Source organism: Ruditapes philippinarum, unplaced genomic scaffold, assembly GCF_026571515.1.
Source record: "Ruditapes philippinarum isolate M1 unplaced genomic scaffold, ASM2657151v2 ctg1366_1_1_1_1, whole genome shotgun sequence".
Classification (NCBI taxonomy): Eukaryota; Metazoa; Mollusca; class Bivalvia; order Venerida; family Veneridae; genus Ruditapes; species Ruditapes philippinarum.
The window spans coordinates 378,403-399,890 of NW_026867297.1; the positions used below are offsets into that span (position 1 = coordinate 378,403).

The following is a 21,488-nucleotide window of genomic DNA, read 5'->3' on the forward strand; positions in this document are numbered from 1 at the left end:
CCAAAAAGATTTTAAATAAACAAGCAACACATATATCCAGATTTTATAGTTGTTTTCTTTATTGAATAAATGTAATTATTGGATTTTGGCATCAAAATTTGATGATGTTTTTAAAATGCATACATTTAAAAGCAATCTGTAACAAAACACAAAAACAATACAAAATAATTATATAAAACTAAATTCTAAAGTCACACAATAAATAAGTACTTAAATGCTTGATAAAAATGATCAAAAGAAAAAAGTATATTGCAAACGTAATCTCAATAAAAAAGCACACATTTATTCATATGAGTTTAACTACTAACAAACAAATAAGCAAACAGTTGTTAGATGAACAGTAGGCTTGACTTTTCTCAGGAAATGACAATAATATACAATAATAATGTACTATAAGTCAGGGCCATAAAAGAATTTGATATGTGTGCAAGTAAGCCATCCAAATATAATATATGAATATTACACTTCTGTATAAAATGATATATATGTACATGTATCAATTTTAGCACAAAATCTTTTACCAACTGTTATGCCAATGCTAAGAATAGCCCGATCATTATTTGAACGGTCAATCTAAAACCATAAACCAAACATATACAAATATTTGTGAAACATGTCACTGTATCCCTTCATATAACAGAAGAAAAGTTATTCATAAATACTTGAGGTAGGGAAGTTTAAAATTAAAATCAGTACCAAATTTCATTAGTTCATGATATGCATTTTGTGAAATTCATTGATGCCATTAAAGTTAAACCATTACCCAACTAAACATCTAAAATAAACTTTAGAACTTTCGTTTTTCAATCTGGGCAAAATAATTCATAATTTTTATGGAAAACTTGAAAGTTAAAAAATAAATACTAAAATAAATACTGACTGAAAAGCAAAGAGTGCGGACCATGATCAGATGGTAGATTGTGCCCGCTGATCTTGGTCTGTACTGGATGCTTGGAAAGATGCAATTGCTGTCAGCAGCAAAAGCAATTTTAACAAAGTTTTAAGAGAACTAACAAAACATATTTACATCCACTGACCACCCCTTCTTATAAGTCTTCTTGACATAGAAAGATAACATTTCAGAAATAATAAATATGCACCAATAACTATAACAGTCAAATTTGGGACAGAGTTTCAAGTAACCTAAAGTCACTACAAAAACATAAACCAAACACATACAAATATTTGTGAAACATGCCATTGTATCCCTTCATATAACAGAAGAAAAGTTATTCATAAATACTTGAGGTACGGATGTTTAAATTAAAATCAGAACCAAATTTCATTAGTCCATGATATGCATTTTGTGAAATTCATTGATGCCTTTAAACCATTACCCAACTAAACATCTAAAATAAACTTTAGAGGTTTAGTTTTACAATCTGGACAAAATAATTCATAATTGTTATGGAAAACTTGAAAGTTAAAAAATAAATACTAAAATAAATACTGACTGAAAAGCAAAGAGTGTAAAACCATGATCAAACAGCATCCATATGCTTGTTGATCTTGGTCTGTACCTGATGCTTGGGTAGATGCACTTTCTATTGGCAACAAAAGCAATTTCAACAACGTTTAAAGAGAACTAACAAACATATTTACATACATTGACCACCCCTATTTATAAGTCTTTCTGACTTATTGAGATATCAAAACAGAAAAAATAAATATGCACCAATAACTATATTACAACAGTCAAATTTGGTACAGAGTGTCAATTAACCTAAAGTCACAACAAAGTTCCTATTACAAGTGATTTCATTTGATTTCATGTGAAATGAGTATCACATATTTCAATTAAGAATCAATAAATATTAACCAATAATTTAAAAACAAACATAATTTATATTTTCACCTTAGCTAACAGTTTAGATTTCAATCACTGAAAGCCACAGACAGAAACTGTAGTAAAAGGTTTTCAACAATTTTCAACAAAAACATTTTTGTTGTACAGAATTGAATGAAATTTCATATTTGACCTTAACAATTAAGGTCATTTACAGATCAAGGACATACTTGAAGTTTTTAATATGTCCATAATCATGGTCCTTAGAGTTGCTTTTTCAAAGTATGAACTAAACTTGTCCATTAGTAACAAAGATATGGCAATTAGAGCACATTTTAACAACTTTACCATGAGTCAATGTTACTTTAAGGTCAAGGTCAATCTTTAAAAATTCAAAATGCTGGTATAAGTGTTGTTTTGTTCAAGTATGAATCAAATCTATAAGATAATATCAAAGTTAACAAAACTCAAGCAAAATTTAATAATTTACAAATGTACATGTAACCTTGACAACTAAGGTCAAATAAAGGTAAAGTTCAACTTTGAACAAACCATATTGAAGGTCTTGTCCTTAGGATTGTTGTATCCATTTATAAATTACAAAGTTATAGCCAATTATAGCAAAAAAATATGTGAAATTACCATAATTTGCTATTTAAGGTCAAGGACATTTCAAATTCAAGGTCAAGTTCAGGAAATAGCCTGGTTAGAGTGCAGTCACGACATAGATGTGTAGGCTGACCTGGCTCTACTAATGGCAAGGCTGATGCCTGTTGAGATCAACATGAATCACTTGACCCCACTCTTGTATAATTAATTCACTTATGCTTACAAACAAGAAGACATTTATAATACTATCTAAACCTAATATAGACACTTCTCTGAGCTTTAATCTATCATTCAAACTTCATTTCTTATAAATCCTACATGAAATACCATGAATACACATGTAAATGGCAGTTTTAAATATAAAACCTAAATACTGAATATCAATAAAACCCAATGGAAGACAACAAAAAACGATAAATGATCAATAGAGATTCTGTATAGAATAATTTGATTGGCCACTGCCTTCATTTGACCCTGTGGTGGTCATCCCTACATTCTGTTGACCCTGACTGACCCCCATACCCACAGTTGCGGGTACAAGTGTGATAGGGACCGCTGAGTTGTCCTGAAGTTGTCGTAGACTCTCTATAGCACCATGTTCGTCCTGATGAAGACTTGTTGTTAAATTGGTCAGAGGCGTGAGTGAATTCTGCCGCTGACCGATGTATGAGGTTAGATTGTTGATACTCGTTAATGCATTACTAGTCACAAAGCCGAGAACATTTTCACTAATTCCCTGATGCTGCATTGCACCTTCTGAATGAGTCATGGTTAAAGCGCTTGAATGATTGCTATGATTTTCCACTTGTTTCAACGACTGACCGTAAGCATGATCAGGGAAAGACAAAGCCTCACCCACACTGTTACCAATAGCTTTGTGCTCTAAACTGAAACCCCCGTTAGTCCCAACAGTATTCTCAAGGGAGGTAATTCTATTTTTTTCAAACATAATCATAGGATTCAAAGGGGGGATTATAATATTCCCCTTCTCTTGATCAGGCACATCTTGAGAGTGAAGTCGCAGATTTTCCGTCGCCACCCTTGTTAACACACTCATTGTCTCCTTGCTTGCATTTTCAAGAATTCCGGAAACACTGACATCAAAGGACACACTTTGCCCAGTGACCGGAGCATTACTTGCTACGCTAGCTGTCAAAGTTTCTTTTTGATCACTCTTTGCCTGTTTATTATCTTTCTTCAACTTTTCATCGATAATCATTAACTGCGCATCTTGTTTCTGAATACTATGCGCAACAAACAAGTGCGTGAAATATTTATTCGAACTGTAAAACATTTCCCCACAAACAAAACACCTGCAACCTTTAGCAATAAGATGAGTAAACTCATGTTCTTGTAAGGCTCGGCCATCTTTCAATACTTTCTTACACGTTTTACACTGAAAACTTGCCTCCCCATGACTTATCTTATGTCGATCAAGATTCTCTTTACGAGCAAATTTCAGACCACACTGGTTACAGGTAAATGACTCCTCTTCATTGTGGCTCTTCTCATGGCGTCGCATACCTTTAAAATACTTGAATGATTTTCCACAATATCTGAAATTCATATATTCAAACAGCTTAATTTTTGTTGCTAAATAAGAAATTAAAATTATAACTCATTAAAATTTATTAAAGGTTCTTGCAGAGATTATCAAACAAGAAGGAAACTTGAATAAAAAATGTCTTGAAATAATTCAGCCTGTATAATTGGATGAATAGTATGAAAAGTAAAACAAACAATAACAAGATTTTGAAGGAGACGTTTAACCTGCAAGTAAACTGGCGTTCCGTAGAGTGACTCAGTACATGATCATCAAGCTGCGACCGCTTCGAGTATTTGCCACCACAGACATTACACACATATGGTTTGACCTGCAGGTGGACACATCTTGTGTGTGTGGCAAGATTGGCACTGTGGTTGAACTCGGCACCACAGATAGAACAAAGATAAGGCTTCTTTCCTGAGAAAACAAAACAAGAGATATTCAATGTACAAGTTTATTGAACAGTTTGGTCTTTCATGGCATATTTATTCTGACTGGCTAAGTACATGTACCTTCCACATCTAGCAGTTCATGAGTAAATTCAAGAACACTTTTGACTGCCTCATGTAAGTCTGTTTAAGTCTCATACAAATTTCTAAAATGACTACATGTATACAAATTCTTTTACTTTTATTTTTAACTTGCGTGTGAGAAAAAAAAACACTAAGATATATTGGCAACCTTGCATGGTTTAGTTCAATTATGTTCAATCCTTTTGAACACACATGACACCTGTGTAGAACCACAACTTACCAAACATTTGATAGCTTGAGAACATCACCATATCAACCAATGCAGTCATGATAAAATTATTCAAGATCAGGTCACATTAAACATTCAGTCAGTGAGACCAACAGCTCTTTTTAGCGCCTTTACCAAAAGAACTTCAGTCTGCATCATCAGGCACCTATCTATAGCATGCACTTTCTCTGTTATAGTCTATAATGAAATACAAACCTGTATGAATGTGCATATGCATTCGTAACTTGTACTTCATATGAAAGCCAACGCCACATATTTCACACGTATGTCGTTTAACTTCACCATGTATCAGCATGTGACGACTGAGTTTATTCTGGCTGATAAGTCCTTTTCCACATACTGTACAGATAAATGGACGCTCTCCTAAAAAAAATATACTTGTATACAGTAGTTGTAGTTCAAATTACTAGGGTATACATTTGTGCCAAATTATTTATTTGTTCTCTTAAATTATGGCTTATACATGTAATTATGCATTTAACTCAAAGATTAAAACTTTAGATTTGTTGATGAAAGATTTGTTCTATCTTATTTTCAATAAATGTTTCTGAAACTTAAGATAAGTGAAATAGCATTAAACAGAAACATATTTTAAACAGACCTGTATGAAGACGCTGATGGACATCCATTTTAGATCGTGGCATGGTATGACCACATAGGTCACAAGTGTGTGGGGTTTTCAGTGATTTCATTTCTTCATTAGTCCTCCGTTTTCTGCGTGTAGCCTTAACTTCGCTAATATCAGATTTACTTATTATTCCATATTCTAAGCTGTCTTGATCAACACTCAAATTGGACTGGAGCTTTTCTGGCGTATCTTCTAGTACAGAATCTAATTCAATTTTACACTGTAAAGTTTGCTCAACATCCTCCTCAGTTTTATTTCTATTACCTTTTCTACCACCATGGGCTCGTACTATGTGTTTTTGTAAATTAAATATTCGCATAAATTTTTTATCACATTGTTCACAATGAAAGTTCATCAGATCAGAATGTTTCAGCTGCTCATGTCTTAGAAGACCTTGCTTCACCGTAAATTTAGCTCCGCAAATCTCACATTTATTATCTTCACTTATGCCAGCTTTTTTCGCTAACAAACCTTCACCATGTTCCTGATTCACTTGATTTGATTCAGGTAATTCTGATAAACTGTATTCAAATACAAGATTGTTGTCATATTCATTTAACAAGTCATGGTTTTCTTCCTTGACTAATACTGCATTTTTTTCAATCTTATTTTTCTTGCCCATTTTTTGTCTTGCACTTTTCACTGAAACATCATTAGCGACATTTTTTTCTAAATCAGGGGTGTCTGAAATGAACTTTGAGTTTTTTAATTTTCCTAAACCTTTTAATCGACCTTTTTTAACATTATTTTTACTGACCAAATCATCAGTTCTTGACTTCCTCTTAACACTACCTTTCTTTTTTCTGCTATCATTTTTTTCTTGATCAATTTCCTGAGACAAAATGTTATTTTTAGTACAAGATTCTTTGAGAATGTCTGTTTCCATTTCTCTATCCGAACATATACTGTTTTCATTTTCAAAATAATTATCTGTTCTATCAGAATAATAACCATCCTTTTCATCAGAGTCAACATCATCTTCATTGTGTGATATGTCTGCTGTTTCTGCTTCAACATCTTTTGGAATGGCTTTCACAGACTTTGCACCACTTAACACTTTCCCAGCTGATTTAGATTTATTAAAATGATTGCCTCTTGCTCTGAGTTTATTTTTTGACTGTACATTACATTCATTATTTGAATTATAAGTTCTTTTCTTTTCAGTGACATCAAATACACCTTCACGATTGCAATCCAAATCTTCAGTTTGAGTAAATTGACATAGACTTTCATGTTTCGGAAATGCAGTGTGTATAAAGTAGTCATAATGGTAAGAGCCACTCAACAGATGGTAAGTTGTGAGATGGTTGTGGAGACAGCATATTGTGCAGAATGTTTGCGGGCAGACACCACAATGGTAAGATTCTGACTTACCATTTACAGTGCTACATTTAGTGCCATCATCAATCTGTGTAAAAAAGCAGACATGTTGTCCATTATCAACATTGTCTGCATTTTGATATCTTGCTGTGGAATCATTTGAGTCAGGTGAGGAGGTAAACATATTTTCCTTTGAAATAGTAGAATTTGCCTGTTTACCTGTAGATAGACATTCTGTATGAAATTCTTCCATGCTGAAATGATATGTTATTCAATATAAAGTTTTGGATTTTTATCTTATTTTCTAGGAAAAGTATTACTGGTTCTCCTGTATAAATTTTCCTAATTTATTTTGATCCTTCATGTAGATCCAAAAGCATTCCCCAATACTGATTGATGAAATGTGATCCATTGCCTAGGGAAAAAAAGAAAAAAATAATATCGGTGAGTTATTTCATTCTTTAATAAATCTGACTAACCTAAACAAGTAAAATAACATATACACATATGAAAGCATAACTATAAGCATTTAAGGTTTAGAAACATTTCACACAAATTACTTATTTAACAAAGACAATAATAGTATATATTGTAGATAAGGACACAAAATTTAAGATACAAATTAGAATTACAAAATAACTTTAAAGTTCCATGCCTCCAGACGAGCAAAAATATTTTTAAAAAATCAAACTTCAGAAAAATGTACTAAGATATTAAGAAAAGTAAAAAAGATTCAAGATTCAAGTTATAATTATGCATGTCAAAATTGTAAGGCCATCCTTAAAAAATTGTTTGTTTGTAGTGCTCCGACCCTATGTTCAAGAGGTGGGTAGGTAGGTAGGGGATTTTTTTTTTTTTGGAAATTGTTACAAAATTGGAGCATACTGAGTATAGCAATACACAGTATATAGCCTCCCATGATATACTGTGCATTGTATTTAGACAAATTAAAATATGTAGGCAAATGTATTTCTGTTGATATTTTCTTTGTTTAATATTTCAAATGATAACAGACATACAATGTAACACTTTTGTTGTTGTTTATTTTGCATCTGTTTCATCTTTAAACAAAATAATTGAACTTGTTCCTTATTTACTGACATTAACAATGTCTGGAAAAAGGTGACAATACCTTTAATAAAACAGGTGGTATGAGAAAAATATATACAATATGATTACTTGACAGATCTAGCCCTTTGAGAAAATAGAACAGAATTAGTCTCAATACCAGTATTTCAGTGTTATTTGAAAATGCAATTTACACTGCAAGTATAGGTGTTTTGTTTGTAAAATCAATGATTACCACCTTTTTTGATGACCACCTAAGATTTCATTTACTGGTCCTGACTTGTCAGATACTAAATGCACAAAGAAGGGAGGGGTGTAGCAAATCCATTTTTCTCATTACTATTGAATAAAAGGAATTATCCTGCAAATAATATTAATCTGGTTAGAATATAATTATTTGAAAATAAATGACTAACAGCAGACTTTTTTAGCTCTTTTTTTGTTATTGTTTGTTTTTGTTTGTTTGTTTTTTTCTTTTTTGTTTGTTTGTTTTTTGTTAAATTTTAGGGGTACACTTGAAAATTTAGATTACCTTGCCACTTAACCAACAAACCATGTTAATTAACTCCATTCACTAGCCAGCATAATAATAGATCATTATGTATGTTACACCTGTCACACAGTCGTGTTTACTTACCATATATGGCAGTGTAGTATGTAGAAAAATCTACGTCACCTGCTGTATACATGTATAGTGTGTAATCAACAGGTCCTGGAGCCTGGAGTTTGTTTGGAAAGTTGGATTAAAGAGAGCAACAATTAATAAACCCATTTGGGTGTTTAAAAGGGAATATAGTACGGACAATTACAAAGGAGAAAAAAGGAACAAAAACAAAAGAAAAAATAAACAGTGCATGATTGCATCAAAGATTAAAAAATATGGCTATTAAATTACAATTTAGGAAAAGGTAAAATTAATGAATAATTATCATTCTTATAAAGAAAACACAGGTATAACTTATTTAAAAGTATCGGGAAAAGACCCATTAATTTCCAGCGATTTTCCCGCGAAAATTTTATCAATTAACTTGTTTTTTCAACAAGTTTTAGTGTAACCTCATTTTCTGACAGTCATGAATGGCAAAATGATTTAAATTAATTTATGTCAACAATAAAGTTTTTCTGGTATTATTTTGTGTAAAAATGTATGTATACAGTGGTGGCCTATGGTTACGGAGGGTAATCTATTTTAACATTCATTGATGTATGTATTTTATCTTTGAAGCAAGGTTGCAATCTTTTTTTTTTCATTTTTATACCCAAAAAAAATCAAATTGTATTCAAGTTAGATATGTCAACTCATGTAAAATCATGTAAAAAAAAATTCATGAGGGTACCATTTCTGTCCATTTTCACATAACAAAGTGGCAATCTTTTTTCACTTTTATATAAAAAATAAATCGAATTTTAGTCTGGTTTAATATGTCCAGACAAAAACTTTATATTTGTAAAAATATCTTGAAGAGGGCATCATTTCCATAAACTGTACCGTGTACGTATATATATGCAGCATTTAGTGGAATGAATAGGAAAATCGAGTACAGCTTCACACAGTGTGTAAGAGATTCATCCGATCGGCAATTATTTTAGCTAATATTTTCGAAAGGGGATCGACTTTTATAAGATTTAATGTTAAATAATTAACAAAAGAACAATTTATTCACATGTTTGGCTTGGAAACTGAGAATTTTTATGCCCTTTGCGAAATTTTAAGGTTTTTGGCGAATGTGAAATCGCCGATGTTCGGGGTCGAAGTTTGGCAAAATATCGATGAAAAGCGTGCGTTTATTTTGGTTTTGGAATAAAATTCTTTTACTCTTCTACTTCTCAGTTCAAAATTTGTCTGAAAAGTTATTGGAGAAAGATCTTTTTGACAGAATGGGTATATAATGATCTCAAAAAAAAAAAAAAATCCTCGAAGGTGTAAAAAATTTTTAGAGTCGGGGCCATTTTCATGGGTCGGTCGGAGCACTACAAACAAACAATTTTTTATGGATGGCCTAATGCGCAGTTAATAACTGATTTGGAGTAATTTTTCTCCATATTTCTACGGTGTTACTTACAGAGGGAAACAAATGTCTGTAAATCCAGAGACATAGATATCTCTGTGTCTCTGGTAAATCTTACAGTGTAAGGGGTATTTAGGCTTATTTCAACATCTTTTTTTTCTTTGTTTGTTTTTGGTTTTACGTCACATCGACACAGTATAGGTCATATCGCGACGTTCCAGCTTTACTCAGGTGGAGAAAGACCTCAGGTGTCCTTCCATGCATTATTTCAGGCACGAATGGGCACCTGAGTAAAACCACCGACGTTCCGTAAGCTAGCTGGATAGCTTCCTCACATGAAAGCATCCAAAGTCCCTGTCGGGATTCGAACCCACAGTGGTGAGGGGATCTTTTTTTGGTAATTTCAGTGGATTGTAAGAGCTGTTTGCAATATGTAAAACTTTTTTCTTTGTTCTGGCAGTTCACATAGATATTTTTTTAATACGGGGAAGTCAAAGACCGGGCCCACGAAGCGGGTCCGGGCTTTGGCTTGCCCGGCTATAGACTACACGTGTATATTTAAAAGAAAATCAAATAAAAAACAATTAAAAAATATATAGAATTCTATACCTATCAATGAAATTTTCAGTGTCAGTTTTAGTCGGGCGCTGCCATTTACAATGTAACTCAATGATAATAGGCGGGGTATTCCGATAACGGAACAAATCTCAACTTTTCGGATAAATAATAAACGTCGAGTGTTCCGAGTGAAAACGGAAGCGGTGCATGTAATACGAATGACACCTTTAAAACGGAAAGAATGAAAGAAATTTTTAACGACTTCCCTGTGCATAGGCTTTGCCTAATTTCATATTATAGTAAAACAAGTAAATGAGCCAACATGAAACTGGTGGACATGTGACAACAAGCACAAAGTTAAAACTGTTAAAAATTTATAAATTGTCATTCATTCACGTTCATCAAATAAAATCAAAAATACAGTATATATAATGCGAATAATATACCTTCGTTTATGAATGTTCTTCTGGTATTGATCAGTTATAATTATATCGACTACAGACTCATAAGCTTTAGTTTTGGATGTTTTTGGTTCTTGGCAAAATTATCGCTGTGAAGCTACTAGTTTCAAGTTAAGAATTAAACCGAATGATTCCATTTTACTTCAACATTGCAACTTATAAACATTCCTCCGTACGTCAACTCAAAAAATAAACAGAAATTCATTTGAAACTTTATATCTTTTAGATAAAAATTCCATTTCCGGTTCGACTACAAATGGTGTGAATGTTAGAAAGGGGAATAACTTAGTTGCGATTCAATTGGACTATCACAACAAATTTAAACTGTTTGTGCGTAGATCAAATAAAAAGAAATTGTATAAATATGACAACTATTAACAAGACCTTTACACTGCTAGACCAGAAATGACTTTATCGGTAAAGATACATGTAAGCCAGACAAGATGGAAGGAATCGGCTCTGTACTTATGGCTGACTAACTTTACTAAATTCTATCTTGATATTCCAAGATTAATAGACAGTTCTGAAAATATGGAAGCTTGAAAAGTGAATTTTACATATTCAGCAGGTTAAGTCTTACCAGTGTCAGAATTGTCTGCTGCTCAAGTTAAATCTACTTTTGTTGCAGCCCGTCACATTACCTTTTAAGTCGAATATAAAAATCAAATGCGTACTTCGGGAAAAATGCCCCCAGGTTAATACAAAGTGTAAAATATATCTCCCATAATTAATGCATAGAAAACGTTTTTGAAACGTACACAAAAATAAAATAATTTTATAATACACATAGAACAAATCAAATTGAGGACGAAGCTCATTTCCTTGTTGTGTGTCCCATTTACAATGATATAAGAACTGTTGTTTTTGGAAATGTTATTTCAAACAATTTATTTAATACAATGGCAGACAATGAAAAACTAGTTTACCTCGTAAACAACCATCAAAATAAAGTTATTAAATTTATTGTACAAGCATATCTGTTAAGGAGAGATTTATTGTATAATAGATCATGATTAATTAAAATTGAACTGTCCGTAAATGCATAACATGTATTGATATGAATTTACTATTATGTTAATAACATGTTAAAAACTATAACACATGCTCAGAATATGTTATTTTGTTAAGGTGACTTATAGGTCCTATGGGCCGGGTGTTTATCTTTGTGTATTTATGTGTATGTATATACGTATAACACATGTCACTATAATAAAGAATTTACTTACTTACTTACTTACTTACATAGAATGAAAGTAGAAACAAGAGCTGTCACCCAAGTGACGAATGCCCCCGAAAAGGTTTCTTAAGCATGCAGGTATTATGAAAAGAAAAGAGAATGAAAGTAACTAATTGCTGAATATTGTTCTTTGTATTATTGTACCTGTAATCTCTAATTGTGATAGCATGAACCTTCAAAATATAAGTGTGACCTTGACCTTTGAAGAAGGGACGTGGTTCCTGGACGCGACAAAATGTTGTTATGAGATAGACATTTGTGCCAAATTATTTCAAAATCCCTCAATGCATGACAAAGTTACAGTCTGGACATGATTGTTGTGTAAGTGGGGACACACGGACAGACGGACATGAGCCTTAGCCGCGACACATTGTCTTGATGTGGTAGACATTTGTGCCAAGTTATTTTAAAATCCTTCCATGCATGACAAAGTTACAGTCCGGACATAACGTGTGTACCTATAAACTCTAATTGTGATAAAGTGAACTTCAAATTGGTAGTGTGACCTTGACCTTTGAGGTAGGGACGTGATTATTGGACGCGACATATCGTCTTGATGTGCTAGACATTAATGCCTAGTTATTTAAAAATCATTTCATGCATGACAAAGTTACAGTCCAGACACGAATGTGTGTACCTATTTACTCTAATTGCGATAATGTGAAACTTCAAAATGATAATGTGACCTTGACCTTTGAGGAAGGGACTAGGTTCTTGGACGCGACACATCGTCTTGATGTGGTAGACATTTGTGCCAAGTTTTTTTTTCAAAATCCTTCAATGTATGACAGAGTTTCAGTCCGGACACGAATGTGTGTACCTATTTACTCTAATTGCGATAATGTAAAACTTCAAAATGATAATGTGACCTTGACCTTTGAGGAAGGGACTAGGTTCTTGGACGCGACACATCGTCTTGATGTGGTAGACATTTGTGCCAAGTTTTTTTTTAAAATCCCTCAATGTATGACAAAGTTACAATCTGGACACGAATGAAGTGGAACGGACGAATAGACGGACAGACAGACAAACGGTGCAATTATATTATGCCTCCCTTCGGCGGCATAAAACTGTAAAATCAAAATTTCCCAATTATATATGCTCTTTTTAAAATTTCATAGCGAACTTAGAACTTAAAAGGACGGAAACAGATTTCCCGCTTGTTTTGCGTTAATGTCGTTGTATATAAACAAATTTCAGGTGTTGCTGTGAAAATTAGCCACCTTATCAATAGCAATAAGGAAATGACATGTTTTTAAGTTCTGTCCTTTTATAAAAGGGCGGATAGCTGTTTGTCCCTTTCTTGTACGAGAAAGGGAATCCTGTGATGCGTGTATGTGGTCGCACGGTCATTTTTCTTACAACATTTCCTCGATGCATGTATTTGTCGCATGGTCGAAATCTTTTTAAAAAGACAACACTTTCAAAATTGTTTTGGAGCAAAATCTTAATATTCTTCTGATAAACCGATAAACACGAAATGATTAGTTTTAAAAGCCTAATAAGAACTTAGGACTTTTTCGCTTTAAATAAGGAGTTATAAAAACCTGATTAGGACTTTGATACTCGGTCCTAGATAGAAGAGACAAAAAAAAACCTTATTACAACATTGTTACTCCATTTGCAACTATTTTTACACATAATTAGGAGAAATAACCCTAATTGAAACTGTGTACTTGTAAATAATGAGCTTTAAAAGCTTAACTAGGAGAAATAGAAATACTATTTAGAGTTGACATATAAAATCTTAATTTGTACTTTTAAATTCCTAATGAGGAGCTTCAAAAGTCTCAATATGAATAGAAACCTAATTTGAATTCTGTAACATCTGCTTAGGATTTTATACAATAAATAAATGAGAATTTTATTTCTCTTAAACTGCTATTTAAGACATGCAAAGTCCTCATTACAATGTAGTTTATAGATATTAAAACGTCACACCAACACAGTAAGGTCATATAGCGACATCCCAGCTAGCTTTACTTGGTAAGGAAATAGAAGAAACAGAACCCCTAAAGAACGCCTAAAACGGCAAATTGAACATGTTGTAGGCGCGCCTCTTGCACGAACGGGAGCCTGTGTAGAGCCGCCGACGTTTCGTAAGCTAGTTGGATAGCTTCCTTACATGAAAGAATCCCAAGTTCCTGGTGGGGTTTCAACCCTAGGCGCTGAGGGGCAAATAGATGGACACTATAGTCTAGTTATAAATAGACACTTGGTTTCCGGATAAAACACCTTTGAGAGGTTTGTAGAACTAATATTTGATTGAATGTAACGATTTTCAACGTAGATGTCTCGATTCTAAAACCGTCATTTTCCGAGTACATCTTTTGTGTTAAGTTAATCCATTTATAAATAACAAAGTTATATAACCAATTACAGAAAAAAAATGAATTTTTCTTATTTTGACCTTGATAGTCAAGGTCAATTTAAGGCCAAAGTCACATTTAAATTATTTAATATATTTGTTTGGTACAAGCCTTGTTTTGTCCAAGTTTAAATCAAATCCGTACATAAATAACAAAATGATGACAATTTAACCAAAGTTCAATAATTTGACCTTGACGGTCTTATTATAAAAAGTGTTCTGATTTAATATGTAATCAATTCATTCAATAATAACAAAGTTACAGCCAGTTACAGCAAAGAAAAAAATGAAAATTTCAATAAGTTGACCTTCAAGGTCAAGGTAATTTATGAGTGAATGTCAAGGTCTGTCCACTTATCTTATACGTCTATAATAAAATATTATTGTGTTTATGTTTAAAGATAATTCATTTATAAATCACAAAGTTATAGCCACTAATAGGAAAATTCAGTAAAATTTTGACATTTGACCTTAGAGGTCCAGGTCATTTATGAAGGTCAAAGTTGGTCTAGTCTACTTAAAGGTCTTGTCTTGAAACACAAATTGTCTTTTACAAAACACCGAAATAAAATGTTCTTTCAAACAACCCCGGGCTTGAAATGTGAACTTTGTAACATCTAATATTTGCGGTATATTTGCCATAACATTTTCTAGAAAATCAGCAAGGTCAATGATGGCAAAGATTAATCAGTTTTTAAGACGGATCTCATGTATTTTTATTCTACAAAACATAATACACGATTCTTCATCCGACAATTGGGTTCCCTTGTATAAGTCCTTTCTTCAATGCATGCATCAATGGAAATTTCCCTTCCCCACATACACCTGTGGAATCATCCAAATCTATTGCCCATACCATAGCACCGGCAAGACCATTGTCTCGGATGTACTGTGCCTACAAATAAAAACTCTCAGTTAAGTTCCTTTAAAAATAAAAACAGCTCAGCAATATTGTAGACCCGGTATAACTGAGTCTCCTTATAAGATATATTTTTAAACACAAAAATACTAGTTGTAATTTTAAAACTGGTTTGATTAAATACGTTCATGCGATAAAGAGTAAAGCGCTATATAAAAGTTGACGAAACTTTCATGTTCATGTTAACGAACATTATAGACACACAATAACACTGTGCCTAAACGTTGTTTTCTTATTTCTAAAGTCATATTTGGTTTTCAGAAAATTGAATGTCTGTTAGTGAAGAATACAAACATAGTTCTAAAGGAAACTTAATTTTAAAAAGTAGGTTTGATTAAATACGTTCATGCGATAAAGAGTAAAGCGCTATATAAAAGTTGACGAAACTTTCATGTTCATGTTAACGAACATTATAGACACACAATAACACTGTGCCTAAACGTTGTTTTCTTATTTCTAAAGTCATATTTGGTTTTCAGAAAATTGAATGTCTGTTAGTGAAGAATACAAACATAGTTCTAAAGGAAACTTAATTTTAAAAAGTCTGTATAATTATATATCTTATCTTATTGAAATGTAAAATCGACGGGAAAAAATCGCATTGTTTTCTTGCCCTTAAAAAACGCCTTTTAGCGTGGATAAATAGAGACAACGATTCACAACAAAAATGGGAATTACAATAATTAAAAAGATTTAATAATATAAGAATAAATATTTAGTAGACAAGAATGTGTTTACCTTTTCTGTTATACTTTGAACATCATCGTAGCCCACCCATTGATCGTCATAAACAAAATAGGGAACCCTCTCCTTATCAAGTCTTACTTTAATTGTAGAATTTCTGGCCAACAATTTACAAATCTGTTTGTAAAACATACAAAGTAAGCTATAAAAGAATAAAAATATAACGTCTGTATTATTTGTAATTGATTAACACAATCATATACTGTAACCCAATTTATATTCGCGAATACAAATTTTCGCGTTTTGCCGAGGTCGGACATATTCGCGAATATTAATTTCCGCGTTTTCCTGATTTCAGAAAAAAATATTCGCGGATTGGAAAGTCCGATGGGGCCGTAAAATCCACTAGCCGACTATTAATCTTCAATAATTGAGGTCATTATTGGTGTCTAAAATGGGATTAACAATACGTTACCCTTATATTGTATTGGTAAGTGAATTGTGATCACAATTCAGCAAAACATTAATTCTATATTTTTTATTTATATGTGTACATGTACGCATCGTTCGTCTTCATTTCTAAACATGTCGTTAAAAGGGTGGGTATCACACTATTATACTTTGTTTTTCTCGACTAATAGTTTTCTTTCGTCTGTTCCCTTCAGATGTGTGAAAAACACAAACTAGACGATAATTGCTCTGTAGCGCGTGTCGTAATGATAATTATGTTTGTAACATGTTTAGCTGTTTTTACAAAGTTAATCTATTTAGGGTGTTGATTGACTTATGTCCAAAATGAGTGAATTATACGTTCTTTATAAATATTCGAACACTGTATCGATTCATTATGACTTTAAATGAAAATGAAATAGTGATTTCTATATTGACATAGAGTTCTATTGATATTTATAAAATAGTAGTAGTTTACTTATTTTGTGTTTTATTGCTTTATGGCAATATTCATAACATTTCATTACTTCCTAACAGGTGCCCGTAAAATTCGAATATATTCGGTCAAGTAGCTTTGCATGAACAACGTCTAAAATAAAAATTTCTCTCCAATTTATTCGCGAAATCGTGCGGACTTATTCGCGCAAACAAATATTCGCGCTTCGTGGCCATCCGCGAATATTAATTGGTCGCGAATATTCATTGGGTTACAGTACTATAGAATGCACAACCCAAAGTGAGCATTCACCTTAAGAGCCGTTGTTGAAGATTAAACAATTTATTGACGAGCGAAAGAATATTCTATTTCCGGCTAAGAAAGTGCATATCTTATGGCAAACTCCTACGCAGTGACCCTCTTCGCTTTATTTGAGCAACGCCATTCAAATAACTGTGAGGAGTTTGCTCTATCTAGATGTTTAGACATCTAGTGTCATGACACACCCGTCGCATCTGACCTTTCTCTTTGGTTGGGTTTTACGTCACACCGACACAGTATAGGTCATATGACGACTTTCCAGCTTTACTGGTGGAGGAATACCTTAGGAACCCTTCCGTGCTTTATTTTTTTCAGACACGAACGGACACATTAGTAGAACCATCAACGTTCCGTAAGCTGGCACATGAAAGAAGTCCCTGTCTGGATTCAGACCCACAGTGGTGAGGGACAAGTGGTTTTAAGTCAACGACCTAAACTGGCCACAGACACCCATCGCAGTTAAAGACACACCGCATATCAACCTGACAAAATGCTTCAAGTAGAAACGATAGAAAGATCAAGAGGACAACCGTACAATAAACTTACCGTATAGTATGCCAGTGTTGTCCCTGCAGTGCTGTTATCACCTAAGTTTGCGTTTTGTTTGTCAGCTAGGGTAAAAGCATGGCCGTAGAAAGGGACGCCAAGAATTAATTTATTCTTAGGAGCTCCCTCAGAAATCCAGTATTTGACAAAACGGTCCTTAAATATTCAATATTCATAGTTGTATGCATAAATCTCCGCAGATAATAAAAAAATTGGGACATAAGATATATATTCAATTGTATTTGAAAAATTGACAAAGTCATTGTCTGCAATAAAGCTAAATATAATTCTTATTATCCGATTACTACCATACGAATCCACGATTTAATTCATAACCTAGATGTTAATCACAAATTAAATAATAAATAAAGTAACATCAATAGTACTTAAAATTCTTAAAGATTATTATAACTTTGTTTAAAGTCATTAGGACAAGAGAGAAAAAAAATGTTACTATATTTAGATCATTGTCACTGTAGAGGGCGCTGTGTACATTAACGATGTCTTCCCACTGTCCGTGAAAATCGTACATCATCAGATTTATAAAATCCAAATATCTGAAACACATAAAAAATCCATTAATTTTGACAGACTTGATGGATGCAGCAATTAAAAACAATCACCGGTAGTTTTTTATAACATAAACTGCCCCATATTTCACACCCATAACCACAAAACTAGCTTAAGGTCATCAGCGTACCCGTTTATATACTATGACAATACATCAATATTAAAAAGCGGCTTATAAAGTTTTAGAAGCCAGAACTACCACAAAACGAGATTATGCTCTAGCTAATATCAGTACTTATTTTAAGGGGTTTCTTACAAGCAGAAAGAATATTCAAAAAAGTTTATTTGACGTCACATACATACGAGTATATGTACATTCGTTTAAAAGTTTCAATATTTAACGAAACGCTTAAAATATCGTAGTTGACATCTGTGATTCTACTAATGTGCTACTGTAATGTGCCCACTCGTGTCCCAAATTCTTTAGGATATTTTTTTCAACCGGTAAAACTAAAAGCCGCCAAATAACTTGAACAGTTTGTTTTACCCAACCAACCAAACAATCAGCCACTTCACAGGAACCCTTCCAGTTTCAAACTTACTTGGATAGTCCCAGAATGTCGTAGGACTCTCGTGTTCTGTACTCGGTTGGGGAAACAGCTGCTGTCAACAGTAATCGATGCTTATCTCCCCTGTTTTCTTCATGTACAAATGCATTGCGCACAATCTGTCAATAATGAGATCAAACTATAGGAGATGAAAGCAATTAAAGACAATTTGTTGCGTAACATAATTTAAGAGCACAAATAATGTAGAAAAAAGACTACGTGCAACTCTTTTCCTTGAAAGTACATTGTAGATCTAAATAAAAAGAAAACAAAAATATTATTCAAAGTTATAAAGTACTTTTGTCTCAATGTATATCTATACATTTAGTTTTACGGACACAAGAAAGTGAATGCAAATGTGTTAACATTTAAGGTTATACTAACTCCAGATTTAATCACTTTACGTCGGAAATTTGATTTTCTCTAATATATCATAATGCCGAAATAATTTAACAATGAATAACAAATCTTATCATAGATTATTCCTTCTTTTTCAAACAATGCCTGCATGCATTAAATATATCAAAACAGTCTCATCTTTCGTTTTTGTCATGGGTGATTTGAATCCCGACCAGGGCGCTTGAGAAACATCCAAGCTTGATTCAAGACCGTCATGACCGTTTATGCAGTAATGTCGTGTCTTTAACCCTTGATAAATTTAACCTTACCTTAATTAGTGTGATAAAGTTTGCCTTATCCTCCGGTCCACTACCTCTATCCGCAGGGTATTCCCAGTCTAAGTCAAGACCGTCAAAGCCGTACATTCTTAGATACTAAAATAGTAAAAAAAAAGCCGAATAAGTAAAAAAAGTAAGTTATGAAAATAAGCATATATGCTACTTTCCTATGAAAAAGCAACGGGCAATTCGCAATAGCAATATTGCTATCAAGTTCAATAGTATTGGATTTGACCTTTAGAACTACTAACACTTTACGAGGCAATGATTGTTTTTTACGAACCAAACAAAGATCATTCCCTAAATGTTCCTTATAAATGTAGATGTACTATGCCTAATGGCTATAGATAATCACCAACAGTCCTCAGCATAACGACGTGTGTTGAACCTGTATCAAAGGAGTTCAAATGAAAATCCTGTTGTTTCATGTTCTAGTTTTATTTTATGGCTCGTATCACAAACGAGTTAATAGGTCAAAATTTAATAAATCTTTAACCAACTATAGAAAATTAGTTTGAAACATTATTTTTCATTTCAATTGCCTTTAAACTCATGGACACTGAACATTAAAGTTTTAAAGTTAAGGTGAAACAAAACGGATGCCCTTATCTACATTCAGATACATTTTTTCGTCACCATTTTTATCTGTCGAGACCCATCTCAAACCAATAAACAAAAATTCTGTCAAAAGTTTTCCCGGAAGTTTTAACGGGTTCCCATGTTCTTTCTCGCATTTAAATACATTATATTAACGACCTACATTACATTTTTCATGAAACACAAATATTACACACTTCAAAAAATAAAAAACCAAAAACTTGCCGGTCACATACCTTTTTACGTTAGAGGAAACTCCCCATGTTATCCCCTGCGATACCATTTATAAATAAATTTTCTGCCCATTCCCAAAACCACCTATGACAACATGTTTCATGGGCATTCTTTGACTTTAGATTATTTAAATCGGGGGGTATCACAAAAAAAGAAACTGAGTCACAAATTTTAAAATACACATTTGGGTGAGGTGAATTTCTATAGAATACAACAGAGGCGTATCAAGGGGGGTTTACATCATCTTTTCAAAGGTTATATGTTTTCCCAAAAAAAAAGGTCATGATATAAGCTTGAAATTAATAAGCATTTCACATTAATTTTTTCAAAATATGGGGAAAATAAATTCATATCACAGTTTTTTGTTTTTTTTATTGGGGGGGTTTTTTCGTCGCACCAAAAAGTATGGTCATAGGCGACTTTTTACTTAAAATGAAGAAGACCTCAGGGGCCTTCCCGGGAAATTTTGGGCACGAAGGGGACCCAGTAGAACCCTCACGGAATTTCCCAAAAGCACTGGATAAGCTTTCCCCTCCATGAAAAAGTCCCCGTTGGATTCAAACCAACAGCGGGGAATGGGAGTGGTGAATACCCCCTAACCCTCCCCCGGGCCCCCAAACCCCCCCAAAAAAATGCAGCTTAATTATTAGTTAATACATGTATATTCAAAATGACGACTGTATAACAGTAAGGTCCGTCAGTACAATGCAGGATGTCCTGTTTCAACAGCAACTTCTCGGCACTTTCCGTTAAACCTCGGAATTATGAATAATAAACGAGATGTTCTAATTGATCCTGATTCTGTACTTGTGACACATGTACATCCTTTCTTTCAGTTAACAGTTGACATCTACCATTGTTAAAAAAAGGAACTTGTTTGGCAAGGATAAATTCAAAGTCAAAAATAGATGCTTACAAGGCCGGCTCGTATGACTCGAATGGTATAATTTCTGTCCCGTTGCTATCCAGCGTCGAGAAGGCAAACATGAGGTGAGTACATAGGTACGGATCTATATCCTCAATCCTCAGGTGTGACGTCCAGCTGCCATAGTAACATACACGTTTCAAGGCATCTGTAAAGATAAAAAATACGCAATATTGTGTTCTTAAAGTCTACTAAACTGTCATATTTGAATTAAAGAAGTACCTTGTGA

General features: G+C 33.2%; 2 protein-coding genes across 2 annotated transcripts; both read right to left on the minus strand.

Moving 5' to 3' along the window:
• Positions 1–35: 35 nt before the first annotated feature.
• Positions 36–11,008, minus strand: LOC132735583 (zinc finger protein 41-like). The gene is made up of 5 exons (XM_060722545.1): positions 10,733–11,008; positions 5,305–7,066; positions 4,899–5,066; positions 4,166–4,358; positions 36–3,951 (listed from the first exon to the last, which is right to left on the minus strand). The coding sequence occupies exons 2-5, from the start codon at positions 6,902–6,904 to the stop codon at positions 2,817–2,819; spliced, it is 3,096 nt and encodes a 1,031-aa protein (XP_060578528.1). The 5' UTR covers positions 6,905–7,066; positions 10,733–11,008; the 3' UTR covers positions 36–2,816.
• Positions 11,009–15,039: 4,031 nt separating this feature from the next.
• On the minus strand, positions 15,040–19,595 carry LOC132735584 (chitotriosidase-1-like). Its single transcript, XM_060722546.1, has 6 exons — positions 19,495–19,595; positions 18,821–18,945; positions 18,163–18,265; positions 17,709–17,864; positions 16,010–16,132; positions 15,040–15,247 (listed from the first exon to the last, which is right to left on the minus strand). Exons 1-6 carry the CDS (start codon positions 19,588–19,590, stop codon positions 15,098–15,100), a joined length of 753 nt encoding a protein of 250 aa, XP_060578529.1. The 5' UTR covers positions 19,591–19,595; the 3' UTR covers positions 15,040–15,097.
• Positions 19,596–21,488: the final 1,893 nt, after the last annotated feature.

Excerpts from the sequence above, each read along its gene's own strand:
- LOC132735583 (XM_060722545.1), bottom strand. The coding sequence starts at position 6,904 with ATGGAAGAATTTCATACAGAATGTCTATCTACAGGTAAACAGGCAAAT. Across the intron at positions 5,067-5,304 it reads CCATCAGCGTCTTCATACAG|GAGAGCGTCCATTTATCTGT; the intron begins GTCTGTTTAAAA and ends TATTTTTTTTAG. Across the intron at positions 3,952-4,165 it reads GAACGCCAGTTTACTTGCAG|ATATTGTGGAAAATCATTCA; the intron begins GTTAAACGTCTC and ends TATGAATTTCAG.
- LOC132735584 (XM_060722546.1), bottom strand. The coding sequence starts at position 19,590 with ATGTACGGCTTTGACGGTCTTGACTTAGACTGGGAATACCCTGCGGAT. Across the intron at positions 16,133-17,708 it reads CAACACTGGCATACTATACG|ATTTGTAAATTGTTGGCCAG; the intron begins GTAAGTTTATTG and ends TTTTACAAACAG. Across the intron at positions 15,248-16,009 it reads TTCAAAGTATAACAGAAAAG|GCACAGTACATCCGAGACAA; the intron begins GTAAACACATTC and ends TTTTATTTGTAG.